Source organism: Amblyomma maculatum, chromosome 1 (genome assembly GCF_055883805.1).
Source record: "Amblyomma maculatum isolate TAMU_Amacu chromosome 1, ASM5588380v1, whole genome shotgun sequence".
Classification (NCBI taxonomy): Eukaryota; Metazoa; Arthropoda; class Arachnida; order Ixodida; family Ixodidae; genus Amblyomma; species Amblyomma maculatum.
Window position 1 is genome coordinate 166,804,081 of NC_139344.1, and position 14,075 is coordinate 166,818,155.

General features: G+C 44.4%; 1 protein-coding gene across 1 annotated transcript in view; it reads right to left on the reverse strand.

Moving 5' to 3' along the window:
- Hasp (Hig-anchoring scaffold protein) overlaps positions 1-14,075 on the reverse strand; it is a 550,586-nt gene that overhangs the window by 175,601 nt on the left and 360,910 nt on the right. The window contains exons 10-11 of the mRNA XM_084589524.1: positions 12,652-12,831; positions 10,562-10,738 (exon numbers count right to left, since the gene is read on the reverse strand). Coding sequence (XP_084445650.1) covers positions 10,562-10,738; positions 12,652-12,831 — 357 coding nt within the window. The remainder of the gene's footprint in view (positions 1-10,561; positions 10,739-12,651; positions 12,832-14,075) is intronic.

Genomic DNA, 14,075 nt, shown 5'->3' on the forward strand with positions numbered 1-14,075 from the left:
ACATCTTAAGTAAAAAAATGTCAGTTTTGTGTAGGAAAAAACTACCGTTGGTGGCCTAAGGAAAAATTTCAAATAAATACCTTTAGAAACATTAGACCCTGTGCAACAAGCAAGGGTAGCTCTGAAATGGTCCTATTTTTTTAAATACGAGAAATTACTAGCGTTAAGGCAGGACTAGAGAGACGAGGACAGGACACGCTACATTTTTTGATGAACTATGTCTGACCAAATGGCTCCACAGTATACTCTGTTAAATAACTTTGTTTAAATTTTATTCCTTCAGGTGCTTTTTAAAAGCACATGCCGATTTTTAGCAGCAAAAAACTACTTTTGGTATCTTAATAAAAGTGTTAAATAAATAGCTTGAAAAACCTTACACTTTGCTAAATAAGTAAGGAATTTTTCGAAAGGGTATTATTTTTATCTGTTTACAAATCACTTCTTGTTTTTGTTTTTAATTTGAACCCTTTAGAACGCTTCCCGCAGGTTCCCACATGCGGCTGCCGGAAGAGATATAAGGGACTAAAACTAAAACAAAAAAGTGGTTTCTTGCATTCGAATAAAGCCGTTCCTAACCTATCTTATTTGTTAAGCTGAGTTTTAAGTTTTTAAAGATCATTATTACATCATTTTGTCTTGGGACCCAAGGGAATTTTTTTGCTGCTGAAAAACTACATGTTGGCTGCAAGAATTGCTCGCAAAGGTTGAAATTTTGATAAGTACTTTCTCGCATTTAAAAATAATTGTTTCGAAACTATCCTTATTTGCTAATCAAAATATATGGCGTTTAAAAGTATTTATTTCTTGTTCTTGCTTTGCCGAACAAAGGTAGATTTTTGCTGCTTGAAACAGAGGTGTGGCTGCATGAACTGCTCGAAAGGACTAAAGTTTAAAGAAATTTTCTCTTCATTAAAAAAAAAAAAAAAAACTTTCCGAAAGTTGCTTTATTTGTTAAACAGGCCTTAAGGTTTTTAGCAGCGACAGCTTAAAGTAAGCTTTTGCTGCTGAAAACTTGATGTGTGGTTGCTGGAGGCACTCGAAAGCACTGAAATGTAAAAAAAAAAAAAAAGAATTTCTCACATTAAAAAATTAAGGTCGTTTCGAAAATTTCCAAATTTATTGAACAGGGTCGAAAGTAATTGAAGGTATTTTACATTTTTGCATGGGATCCCCCCCCCCTCCCCCCCCCCCCCCCAAGGGTAGTTCGCTGAAATGCTGCTTGGCATTTTTTTTTTCCTCGTGAGAACATCGGTTAATTTTGGCCGGAAATATTTTGTACTGTTCTTTCTTTTTTTTTTCGCAAACCGTTACCGTATGTTAAAAAAATTGCCTGTCTGCTTCGAAGATTTTTCAACAAAAAATTGAAATGCTCTGATTTTGCGTGTTTTTTTTTTTTTTTGGTTGCTACATTGTCTGTGTTAAGAGCAAATTGAAATTAGCTGTCTTATGACTATCTCAGAAATCCTTTGGTCTTCATACGACCCTTAAGTGAATTCAGAACTCGAATGTACTGCTGCAAAAAATACTCACTGCACTCTCTGCCAGTTATGTCACAAAATAAAAGTGCCGTCAGGACGTGAAAATAAAAAAAAAAAGAATTCAGTTTATTTTAATCTTTAAGTGTAGAAAAACTGTGCCATCCTTTTCCAACAAAATCCATAATGATAAAAAATATACGCTCGACAATTTGGCGTAGAATGACTGCATATCTATATAAATCTCCTACGTTTTCCTTGGCCTCGCCGACTGTTGGCATCTTTAATCCGTGTGCGAGCAACGTGCCGCTCGTGGGAACCGAACCCACGATCTCTGAATATCGCGCCCGGTGATGCTACTGACTAAGCTACATCGACGGCTGCCCAACCTTCTACTTTCATGAGTATTAATGTTGCCTGTAACCAGTTAGTAAGAGCAGCGCGGATGCAATATTCGGATGTCGTGAGATCGGTTCCCACCAGTGGCGCGTTGTTTGTTCGTCTACTTCGTATTTAATTTGATTCTTTCTATAGTGATTGCATTACAAATTCCGGTCAACAGCAAAGCTAAAAAAAAAAATTGAAAGAATCCTCATACGCTTTCCTTGGCCTCACGGACTATTGTTGACTTCTTTTATTCTTGTATCATAATGAGCCCCTTCCCTTCCCCTTTCCCCTTCAGTCGTCCGCTGAACACACACACACACACACACACACACACACACACACACACACACACACACACACACACACACACACACACACACACACACACACACACACACACACACACACACACACACACACACACACACACACACACACACACACACACACACACACACACACACACACACACACACACACACACACACACACACACACACACACACACACACACACACACACACACACACACACACACACACACACACACACACACACACACACACACACACACACACACACACACACACACACACACACACACACACACACACACACACACACACACACACACACACACACACACACACACACACACACACACACACACACACACACACACACACACACACACACACACACACACACACACACACACACACACACACACACACACACACACACACACACACACACACACACACACACACACACACACACACACACACACACACACACACACACACACACACACACACACACACACACACACACACACACACACACACACACACACACACACACACACGCACGCGCACGCACGCACGCACGCGCACATGCACACGCGGGCGCGTGCGTGTTTGAAGCAGATCTCAAAGAACGTTATAAAGTGTTAAAGTATGTCTGGTTGTTTTACAAACAGTTCCTGCGAATCGCTTTCAGCTATAGTAAATTTTAGTTGACTCTTTCGGCAGTGTAACCTGCAAATGCACCCCTCGCCCTTCTCCGTTAGAGAAAAAAGAATAAAGAATGCATGCTAGCATATATCTCTTCTTTGACCATCTACATAGGACGCTCTGTGAAAAGGAGCAAGGCGAAGGTGAAAGAAATGACTAAATGTCCCTGCACTGGAGTATTAGCGCCTGTCTGTTCTACTGTTTCTGTTTCGACTTCACTCCATTACACTACATCACAAAGTCGCGTACATATCGCTTTATATACTCTATGTTAGTTGCGGATAAAGGCAGAAACCTTAAAATTTGTTTTTGAATCTAGCAGTGAGGTCCAGCCCTCTCCTTGTTTGTTTTATAAGATGCATTGCAACGAGAAGTGAGAAGAAATTGTGTTGAACCTGCGGGACATTATTTTTTTCTATTAACAATCGTGCTAGACATTAATTTTTCTTAACCGCGACTAAGACGTGCGATCTGTGCGCTCTGAGCAATTTCGGTAAGATCACAGTTAAAGTGCGCACGGCACAAAAGAATTAACAAACATAATCGCTTTGTGATGTTAGATTAACCAAAGTTAATGACCTCGATTATAGTAGCTTTTTAAAAAGAAGCAACATTCCTTCATTAACACTGTTTGGGCCATGTGTTTTGCGCCGGTCGTGCCTACGTTAGCGATGTGCTATAAAATAAGGACAGACTTTTGTATTGTATTTAAATTTAAGCTTACGACCGGCAGGCCGTTGCGAAAAGGCCGGTATAAAATTGCTTCTCCTCGCTTTTCCACGTGTGCAATTTTCTCGCTGGATTAACTGCAAAAAAGGAAAGGAAAATCCATGGCGGAGTGGTCTAATTGTTCATTCTATCAGCTCACCACAATGAGCCACGAGAAAAGCGCCTTCAATTAAACTTCTTTTAATTTTATTGTAGCTTTTTTTCATTTACTTGCGTTCATTTCGCAACGCCCGGATTTCGCGCGGAAGCATGGTGAAGCGTTGCCCGGTGCACAGGCGAGAGAGCGCAAGAGCTGTCTCCCTTCCCCCTTCTCATGCCTTCTTTCTCGCTTCAATCTCATTTTCCCTCGAAATTAACAAAGCTGCTACTCGCATTCTTTGCTCGAGGTGTTATTTAATAACCAACCAACAAATGAAGAAGATCAACAACGGACTTAGCTACACAGCTTTTTCTCTTAGGTGTACGCGACCGACCACAGAATATGGTTATGACAAGATAGCAATCGTCTAGATGCTGCGCGCGATAATACAAAAGCTGTTAAGTATGTTCACTTTTTCAGGGTGGTGGCGTTTCTGTTGAATGATGCAATTGAGAAATGCAGCTAATAATCTGACAAATCCTTAGAACCCCGTCTTTCCCGGGAATCAAACGCTTTCCGATATAGTTGCTACGCACTTCTTTCCTCCAGGTGCCATCGTACAGGAATTAGAATGGATGTTTCGCCTGCCCGCGTCATCGGGCTTGAAGACGGGAGACTGGCAGGGAACACACTCCATGAGCGACAACGAGATCATCAATGAAATGCAGCGTTGGTGTCGCAGACAGCAGCCCTCATTCTTTAACGACAGGCTGCGGGAGACTGAAAGTGTTGACTGCAAAAGTATAGGTATACGCTTAGATTTAGGATTGATTATGTTGTTTTCTGATCGTGCCAAGCCTAATGATTCAAGAAAAGTATTCGAGTGTTGTTTTTATTTGTTATTTGCTAGTTTTTTATTTCATTGTATGTAATCCAGGTTATCGCCTAAATTTAACGATATATTCATGACCTGTATTTAAATTCTTGCCAAAAACTGTTCTGACAGGTTGATTTATTCCTGAGCTGTACTCCGAACGTCGCTGAGAGCAAAAGACTCGTCCGGGCTTATAGCCTCCAAATTTGTCCCTTCATTCTCGGGATTGACCGGAATAAAAACAGGGGCTAGTCCACCGATGATGGAAGTGCGTCGCCGATAGTGGCTACCTGTATATCGAAAAATGATGCTCTCCTGAGAAAGAGGACATTCCTACCTGCGCAGTATATTTGTTCTTCCTCTACCGTGCATGTCTCTGATCGTGCTGTATGCTTCTTGATAGCGGGAGTTGGGTTCTAAACTGCGCTAAAAGGAACGAGGACATCTGTGAAAAGTTGCATTTACGTTGAGAGTGATCATCGCTCCTACGGATAACAAAAAGTGTATTCACTGAAAAAAAAAAAAGAAATTGTTTGTAAGCCATGAAGTGACAAATGATACAGCAGATAATTTTCCTGCCCTCCACTGTGATCCAGTTTTTCTGCGCGCTTTCCGTGCTCCGCTTTCCGTACCGACACGAGCCACGAGTGAGGGCAAAATCTTCGACTGAGTCGCTGAGGCTTACTGCCAAGCGTAAAAGGTGAGGCGGAGACATCTTTGCAAAGCTCAGTGGCTAGGGGAAAGGCGCCTAGCTTGTGGGAGTAGCATGGCGGCGCACTGGCCTTGATTTTCAGCCGTGCTATTACGCTTCGCATTAGACGCTTTGACTCAACCTGCCGCTGCCATTTGGCATTTCACACCACGCTTGATGTACACCCTTCGTCAAAAGAGCCCAGGGGGTCTACTTCTGAGCTATACTATGTTGGCCGTAATGCATTCCCAAGTTTCCAAACTTGCTGAAGAGAAGATTTTTCATCCTACCCTCTCCGGTGGCTAGTACTTCAATCAATTTTTTCAATCAATTTTTATTTCAATCACAACCAAACCAACACATGTAACATTGCAACAAGCATCTGGATCCCTAGCTCGCAGGCTTTCACGATTGTTAATGAAGTCATAATATACGGCTTTAAAGCAAACCCCCTGAGCTCGAAAACTTTGAGAAATGCTGTACATTAGCGGCTTAGTGAGCGTGAGCGAACAGACGCTTTGCTTCGTAAAACATTGAATGGCGGGGAGACGCGTTGTCAGCGCCAGATGAGAAGGCGATGGCGAACGCTCAACTCGGTTTCAATCTGGCGGCAGTCACCGACATCTCACTATGCCCTTCTGATAGCTGCTCTCCGTTGTTTGTGCATCGCGCGGTCCTGCGCAACTTGCAGAGTGCGGCTGCGCAGTACGCGAATCGCATTGTGGCTGTTTTCTAGTGCTTCCCAAGAGTGTTCGCCAGTCTTACAGCTTTCGTCATAAGAAAATTTTATTCTACGGAAAAATTACGCCGGAAATCGTCCGGAAAATTGATCAGCTCGCAAGTTTATACTTTCTAGTTCACCGAAGGGGGAAAAAAAAGGAAGCTTAATGTTTGCTAAACGGGAGACAAGTTCCTGGTTTAAAGCCCATATTGACGCTAAATATTGTCACATATACGGAGAGTTTCTTGCAGCGGCCTTTATGTGTATGCACTCTTCAAAGCTCTCAAAAGCACCTGTTCCGGCCAGCTCCTCTCTGTGTGCAGCCTATCTGAAATGTAGAGTTCTCAGTACATTTTTTTTTCTTTTAATAATGGCACTTGCGGTGTATAAAGCTCGCATTTTTTGTTTGTTGTAACTCAAAGAAAAAAAAAAAAACTAAGTTATTAGGACATTTTTGTTCCCATGTGGTTAAATAATCGTTATCTAGCTCACTGTATATCGTTATATATTTTATATCGCGGTACGGAGGAAATTAGGACAAACAGGGAGAAAAAAAAATATGAGACTGATGGTTCACTCACACCTCCATCGCTTGTAAAAAAAAAAAAAAAAAAAAGAAAAAACACAGCCGTCCGCCGTAGCTATATGAATCAGTGATGTTCCACACCGCACGCAAAAACTTCCACAAGTTTATTAAAGATTCTTTATTTCTTGGTGCGTTTCACTGTAGTATATTGGCAAATCCGTGAATTTGGAAAAACAGCATGAGAATTTCAGCTCCTAAAGTCCCCTGAAGATCTGCGAAAAATTCCTTTTCGCCAAAAGTTACAGCCCGAAATTCTCGAAAAAGGAAACATTTCCTTAATGATAGCTAGGTCACTGATATGAATTAACACTTACCAACCCGCATAGCTCTTTGTATTGCACTATAAGGCCACATAACTGTTCCTATCTGAGTAGCGATTCGTGGAAGTGTTTATCACAGGAGTCAGGTGAAATGAATTAAGCCAGCAACACTAAATGCTTTCGTCTAAGACCAAAAGTGCAAAAAAAGAAAAAAAAAAAAAACCGCACAAAGAACCGAGCTCCTTTCCGGGAATTTACGGGGTTCTGCGACATCATTTCACGGCGTTAGCATTTAATCCTTAGAGCTGCGCTAGCTTATAATTTCTCTTTTGCAGTGACAAGTTGTTGTCGTCCGGTTAGTGGAGGGTTAAGTGAATCAACAATCACCAGAAAAGAATGAAGAAAAGCTTATAAAAAACCCTCCTCTTTAACGGTTTGTAGAAGGTGAAGTGAATCAACAGTTACCAGAAAAGAATGAAGAAAAGCACGGCCTCATCCTTTATTTGCTAATGTGACTCCGTGGCGCTTATATACGCTCCATAAGTTAACCATGAATTATAAGCCGTCATTTCAAAGACGTGATTTGCTTAAAAACATACAACAACCCTTATACCGCGAGAATCGAAGCCTGCAGCGGGACTTCCTCTTCATCTCTCCACACTTTACCACTTTTGCAATCGCTTTGAATGAAGCAGCGCGTCCCAGCAGCGCGAAGCTAGCTCTCGGCAAGTGGAACCGGAAACAGATTGCTACCACCGTCGGATGCGCGAACGTTCCCGGGGGAGCACTCAGAAGACCTTTCTTCGAGGACGTCCAATTGCAGAGAGGCTCGCTGAAAAGAGGGCTCTTATCTCTTTTCCTCTCCGCGTGCACAAAGCGTTTTTCAATGCGCAATTCCGTCTCAAAAGCCTTCTAAGTGAAGGGAAGTATCGAGAACTGCTTCTTCTAACAATAACAAAAGATTTAAGATTGCTTGGCACCAATAGCACCTGAGAGGCCCCCAGTCGACGATCTGATTTGAGACAGAAGCTTGAATAAAAGCTGGCAGCACGTTTCTATTCATGTATGTGAAGTTGGGAATAACACATGCATACTTTAAAAGTAACATAACTCCATATCTGCACGAAACACCCGGAAAAGAACGCACGTTAAAAATTAACATGTCGCATAGTGTAATAAACATTCGATCGCTAAGACTACAGACATTGGTATGTGCCATACTTGCACTTATAATATACCGCATCGCCTAGGACGACTAATTTTTATATCTAGTGCCTTTTCGGAGAACATACATACACGTTCAAAGTCGCAGGTTGACTTCGCGGCGTGGTTCGCACTATGTTTAAGTACGCCGCTAAGCACAGAGATAGAAGGGAAAGAGAGCACAACGGCGTGACTTCGCATTGAAAAAGAATACTTGGAAGCATTCAGTGCTATTAGAGACGAAGGAACGCAAGCACAATGCGAACCCCCACAAAAAAAGAAGAAAAAAGAAAGATTCTTGTTTATCGGAGTAGAATGCTCGTGCCGTTTGCTGTCGCATAAGACGTGCGGTGACCGCACATGGGAAGCGCGAATGAGTGTGTGGTGCAGTCAACTGTGCTAATTATTAATTATTACGCGCGAAGACAATACCCTCCGAATCTACATATTCCAATTGCAACTGTCCTGTTCCCGTTCCCCCATCCTTTACACTGCTGTCAATATTACTGAGGCTTTCGAGAGCCGGTAAAGACTGTGTCGTTATTTTCTAAGTAAATAGTGCAGTCAGAAACGAAGGAACACCACGCCTTTGCGCGTTGGTCACCGCACATAGAACAGTAACTCAATGTTTAATTTATTTCGCGAAACAAGATTAGCAACAGGTTCACCCCCCCCCCCCCACCCACCCCTTTTTTTTTTACCCACGCATTTTAGAGTTCCCCGCACAAAATAGCATTTCTTGGGACTGATATGCGGACAAAAACACTCATTTCAGACGCAAATATATTCTCTGCAGAGCAGTTTCGACAAGTGTGCTGCAGCGCCAAATAATGAGGGGATAACTATGTATAGTTATTTTCAGATCTCGCAGAGATTGTGTTTAAAATCTCGTACTGCACCAATTTACGCATGTGTTTTTCAATAATATGAGCAGTCTACGAAAAAGATAATCAGGCAGAGTAAGCTGAAAACGAAGCGTTTCCATCTCTTGAATGAGATCGAATCGTCGTTTTAGTGACATATACATATCTCTAAAAATAGCTAAGCATTGTTAGGGCCTTTCGGATTGACTTTTTCGTGCTGCTAGTGTTTTTTTTTTTTCGCGTCTTCTAAGCATGTCAACATGACCTCATGGCTATCGCGGGCTCATACACCCGTACTCACCTGGCCAGGCAAGGGTACATTAAAGTACGAAGACAGTAAGTTAAAGATATCTATTGCCCGTTGGCGGCGCCCTCTCAAGCGAAATTCGTCAGCGTGTAGCCTTGCCTTATTTTCAAGGAGTCCTGCCGACAACTGCTCGCTGAGTCAGGGACGAATGGCTTAACAAACGGCTCAGTTCCCGCCGGTAAACCACCTTCTAAAGATAATACGGTTGTCGCATCTCCAACGTGGCGTTAGATGCTGCACACCTGGCCTTACCTCTCTGAGGGGTACAAGGCTGCGCACTTATAATCGCGTAAGCAACGAAAGAGGTGGCATCAACAGGAGCAAAACCCCTACAAACTCTCCCCCTTCCTCGTAAAGACGCTCGGCTGGAACGTAAAGAGGCCGACGCTAACATGTTGTGCCGGGCGCTTTTCCATGGGAGGAGGGAAGCTCTTCGGGTTTTTACCATTCCTGCTACCTCCATTCTCCTGGCGACGTGAGCCCAACGCTCGCAACGCACTGAAACCAACTGAGAGAAGCGAGCAGGGGCAGAAGAAACGCAATGCTGCATCCTCTCTCGCCGGAGTTGAACGCAGCGAGTATTCAAATGAACAACACCTTCCTCCTCATACAACACGAGCTGAGAATTTACTGTGCTCAGGTTCCAGTATTGGTTTAGAACAAAAATCCGCGCTGCGTAGATAGGGATAGGTGAGCGGCTATGCCTAAACTGGTCTCCACAGAGACACTCTTCAACTGAGCTGCAAGACGAGTAGTCGCGGATACACATCGGCGGCGGCGATAGACAAGGTTCTTCTGTTGGACGCTGCTTAGATGCAAAGACACAGTGTTTCTCGTTTTTGCGGATGAAGGGATATTCGACTGTTGCCGAGCTTTGAACGCCATTATTAAAGATCTGTTCAGAAGTTGTGACTATTATATCTATTACGTGTGATTATATGTGACTGCCTAGTGACCACTATTTATTATTTAAGTGGCTCTACGGCGGAGCAATTGCCGGCAGAACCCGCAAGGCTATTAATCCCACTTGTAGTCAGCAACAACTTCAACTAAAGCTCAATCTGGGAAAGATTTGGCGCATACCACACGCATACACGCTGTTTTCTTTATCCCTGAGTACACAGTAACCCGTTCTTTACCGCCTAACACTGCATTTAATTGTGGAAGTTGTGCCTAGACGAACTCCTTTTGCCAGTTGGCCCGCAAACATTTCTACTGGTTGTACATGGTTCGTTTCTTCACAACCTGCATATAACCATGTCGCTGGGTGAGTGACTTTCTGCGTACGGCTTGCACTACAGAGCTATGCGATTGATTCCGCGCGTGCATGCAAGAAGCTTGCCGGTGCCACCGACAATCGTTACACTCACTCTCTCGGCATACAGGCACGGCCTCGTGGGTCCAGTTGCCGAACTGGCAAACGGTGACGTTGGGCCCCACCAACTGGTAGCCGTCGGTGCAGTGGAATAGCGCCCGCATGCCATGGTCAGTCTTGGGCGCGATCACAAAGCCGTGCGCAGGCCGTTCGGGGAGGCTCTTGCACCGCGCTGCAACGTTCAGTCGCATACGTCCGGCGAAATGAAACGTCAAGAGAGCTGAGCTTGCATAAAAACGCAAAGCGCGGTCGTCAGTAATGGCCCAGGGAACTTATGCGGGAAACCTGTGGTAGCGAAAAGGGTCGATCAATTGAGCTGTACTTCTATGCCAAGTTTTTTCAATGCCGTAAAATTTTACGTTCGGTTCTATTCCATGCTTGCAAATTGATCTTGGCGCACAAATGAGCATCATGTGATTTTCTTGAAGGAAATACCTTTCGATGTCTCTGATGCCCTCATGTGCCAAATTATATATAAAAAAAGACTCACTCAAAGTGGTGAAGCATACTGTTCTATTCTTCAACGAATTGTAGGAATTGTGAAAAACACAATCGTTTTTGGAAATTTTGTACAAATTCTAGACAAGAGTTTTTGAACGTAATTTTTCAACGCATTGTATCACTTCTCAATAACAATCAACATGTCCCATGATCCTGCCTCGGAAGGCTTGTTATATATAAGAAATCTACTCAACTCACTTTTTATGGAAGTTTCAGCTACTCGGGTGCGAGCGCAGGCGTAACTTTAAAGTAAAAGCTTGGCCAGTAGGACAGGCCAGTCGGCCACGTTGCGATAATATGCGGTTAAGACCTAAGGTTAAGCTCTAAGCTTGCACAAAATGGCGAATTCTCTACTACAGTTCGGTATATTATGACGTAAATATGCACCAAGAGGAAAACTCTTTATAACGTTAGGATCAATTGTGTTTGTTGCAAATAGCAATAGAGAGATAAAAATTAAATGACTGAACTTTGTTTCCCTTGATAGAGGAAGGGCATGGATTAACCTAATTACTCGGTTGTATTTTCTGACAACATTGCGCTAGGTTAGTAGGATGCAATTCTGCTCGCTCGGTGGTACGCGTTTGAATGCTTGGATGTGGGAGATTTTCCGTGAACGTGCGAACGGCAGCCTGGGCCAATGGCTCGAAAGCTAGGGAATGAAGGAGGAGGGCTGGCAGAGAGAGATAAAGAAAGCAACAGCTGCGTCAATGCCAGGGCTGCATGACCTCACAACGAAGGGCAATCGTGCTAGTTAAGCTGGTGAATTAAGTTATAAAAGTTTGTTTAACTTTTGTACTTAGGGGCTTGAATGGAGTTGCAGATCTGTAGATGGCCATTAGTCACGACCACATCGTTTTTCTTTAAATTCCGAAAAATTTGTTTTCTCGGTGCCGTGGCAGAGCGAATTTCGTATATCGCGCATCATTTTCAAAAACTGCGCTCTGAAGCTATAGGTAAATAACTACAAGCTACTTCAGAGTACCTTTTCCATGTGATCTGCCCTGCTCCGCCTGTTGCTCGCTGCTACAGCCCTCGCAGGGGAGAGGCCACACTAAAGATGCGCACCAGCGACGTGTAGTGACTGACGTCGCTTCATGGCCCGCCAAAGAGGCGCTCTTTTCGAAAAGGACGTGTGGTGGACGGAATTCGTTTAGCCACAGCGCCAAAGGAAGTTGTTTTTTCGAAATATTAAAAGGGGATATGGCTATTACTATCGGAAGAGAAACCTCCCACCATATTCAATCACCTAGCTGCCATAGTTAAAAAATACACTTTAGCATGTTAGCTGACCCTTAGTAGGTAGCGTGAGCCGATATCAGCCAACAGTGGGTATTGCAAAGCTGACTAAGCCACATCAGTTTTAAAACAGCATTTTTTTTTTTTTTAATTCTGATTCTCCTACGATGAAACGCCCGGGATAAATTGTATGCGCAGCAAACTGGCCTCCAGCATTTGCCCGTTTAGCAGGTATTCCGACGAGTTCACACATATTTCAAAAGTTGTCACATATTTCAAAACTTGTGAGGTTTCCCTTCGCCTGGCAATATGCATGCATGCGGGCTGGAGCTCCACGCCACTCACCGGGTGCGCAGATGGGAAGGTGGGTCCAGGACCCGTTGTTGCAGCGCGGTGGCGTGGCGTTGTAGGCCAGCTCGTAGTGCTCGTGGCAGCTGACACTCAGCTGACGTCCGTGCTCCAGACGGGACTCTGGCGTCGACAGGTTCACGTACGCGTGCTCCAGTGTCGGGATCTTGCACGGCGCTGCATTGTGAGCACGCAGGACGTCACCGCTGCGGGCCTGAACGCTTCGTTTCAGGTCCCTCTATACGGGCGAAGAATGCAGGCCACGTCTCTCGTGCAGCCTCACGGAGTGGTTTGTGTTTAATTAGTCCAGGTCACAACAGCTAGCTATGCATTTTTTTTAGGAAGCTTTTGATGCAGTTTGCGGAAGTGAAGACATTTCGTGCGCACAGTGAAAAACAGTGAGTCAGAGTCTATTAAAGGGGCTATGACACCAATTTGGGATATAAACTATTTTATTGCATCTTATTCCTGATGTACCAGGAAACTAAACCTCAAAGTTTCGGCTGGATCTGAGCTGCAGATATTTTTAAAACTAGTATTTTAGTTTCTTCGTGAACAGCTTGCTGATCTGGCAACACGAACAGGCCGATGCCGCGTCGTCTGCTGCATGTTCTGTGCACGAGCAGCGTCAACCGCTGTTACGTGAAGCCGCGGTAATGCCGGCCAAACAGCAGTCATGCTGCTTACTGAGGTTACCGCAAACTGAGCTTTTCGTCAATCTCTGTTAGCGCTTTTAACCTAAGAAAAAGTGGCATCTGTGGGCGGGATTCAGGTGCACGTCGGCGCCTGAGTACGAAAGACGCACGAGCTGACCCGCTCGAATAGCGCATGCATTGTACACTCAAACACGTCTCAAAAACAACGCATAAAATGCGCAATGTACATAGTGTCGTCCGACGGTGCTTTGTACGATCTTCGGATGCCGCCCAACAGCGCAGCAGCGTAGTGTGTAAGGCGCGGCGCACTACGTCGAGCACCCAATACCCCGGCCGTCCCGCCTCAGCAGCACTGTTTACGCTGCTTGTTGCCAGGCCCAAGTTTGGCCCTAGCCGCATCATGAAAGTAGATTATTATTACGAGAAAAACAAATGTTAGCACTCTTTTCTGACACTGAGGGATCCGCCGTATCGCTGGCGCGGACGGCACAACCGGCGTGGCGTTGTTTACGGTGGTGGGGGCAGTGCTGCCATCGGACGGTGGCGGCGGTCGCGCCGAAGGTAGATGCCTGGGCAAGAACTGAATCACGCTTCACTACAGACTGTGTTCTATTTTCAGAAACATGCTGAGTACACTTATCGGAAGTCATGTTAGCAAGCGCAACAGAGTAAGTATCACCAGCTCATCGGCGCCGGCACAGCAGCAGACAATGTGGTGGCCGGTGTCCATGCCGGTGTTGCTCTGTGACGTCACCAATCGTCTCA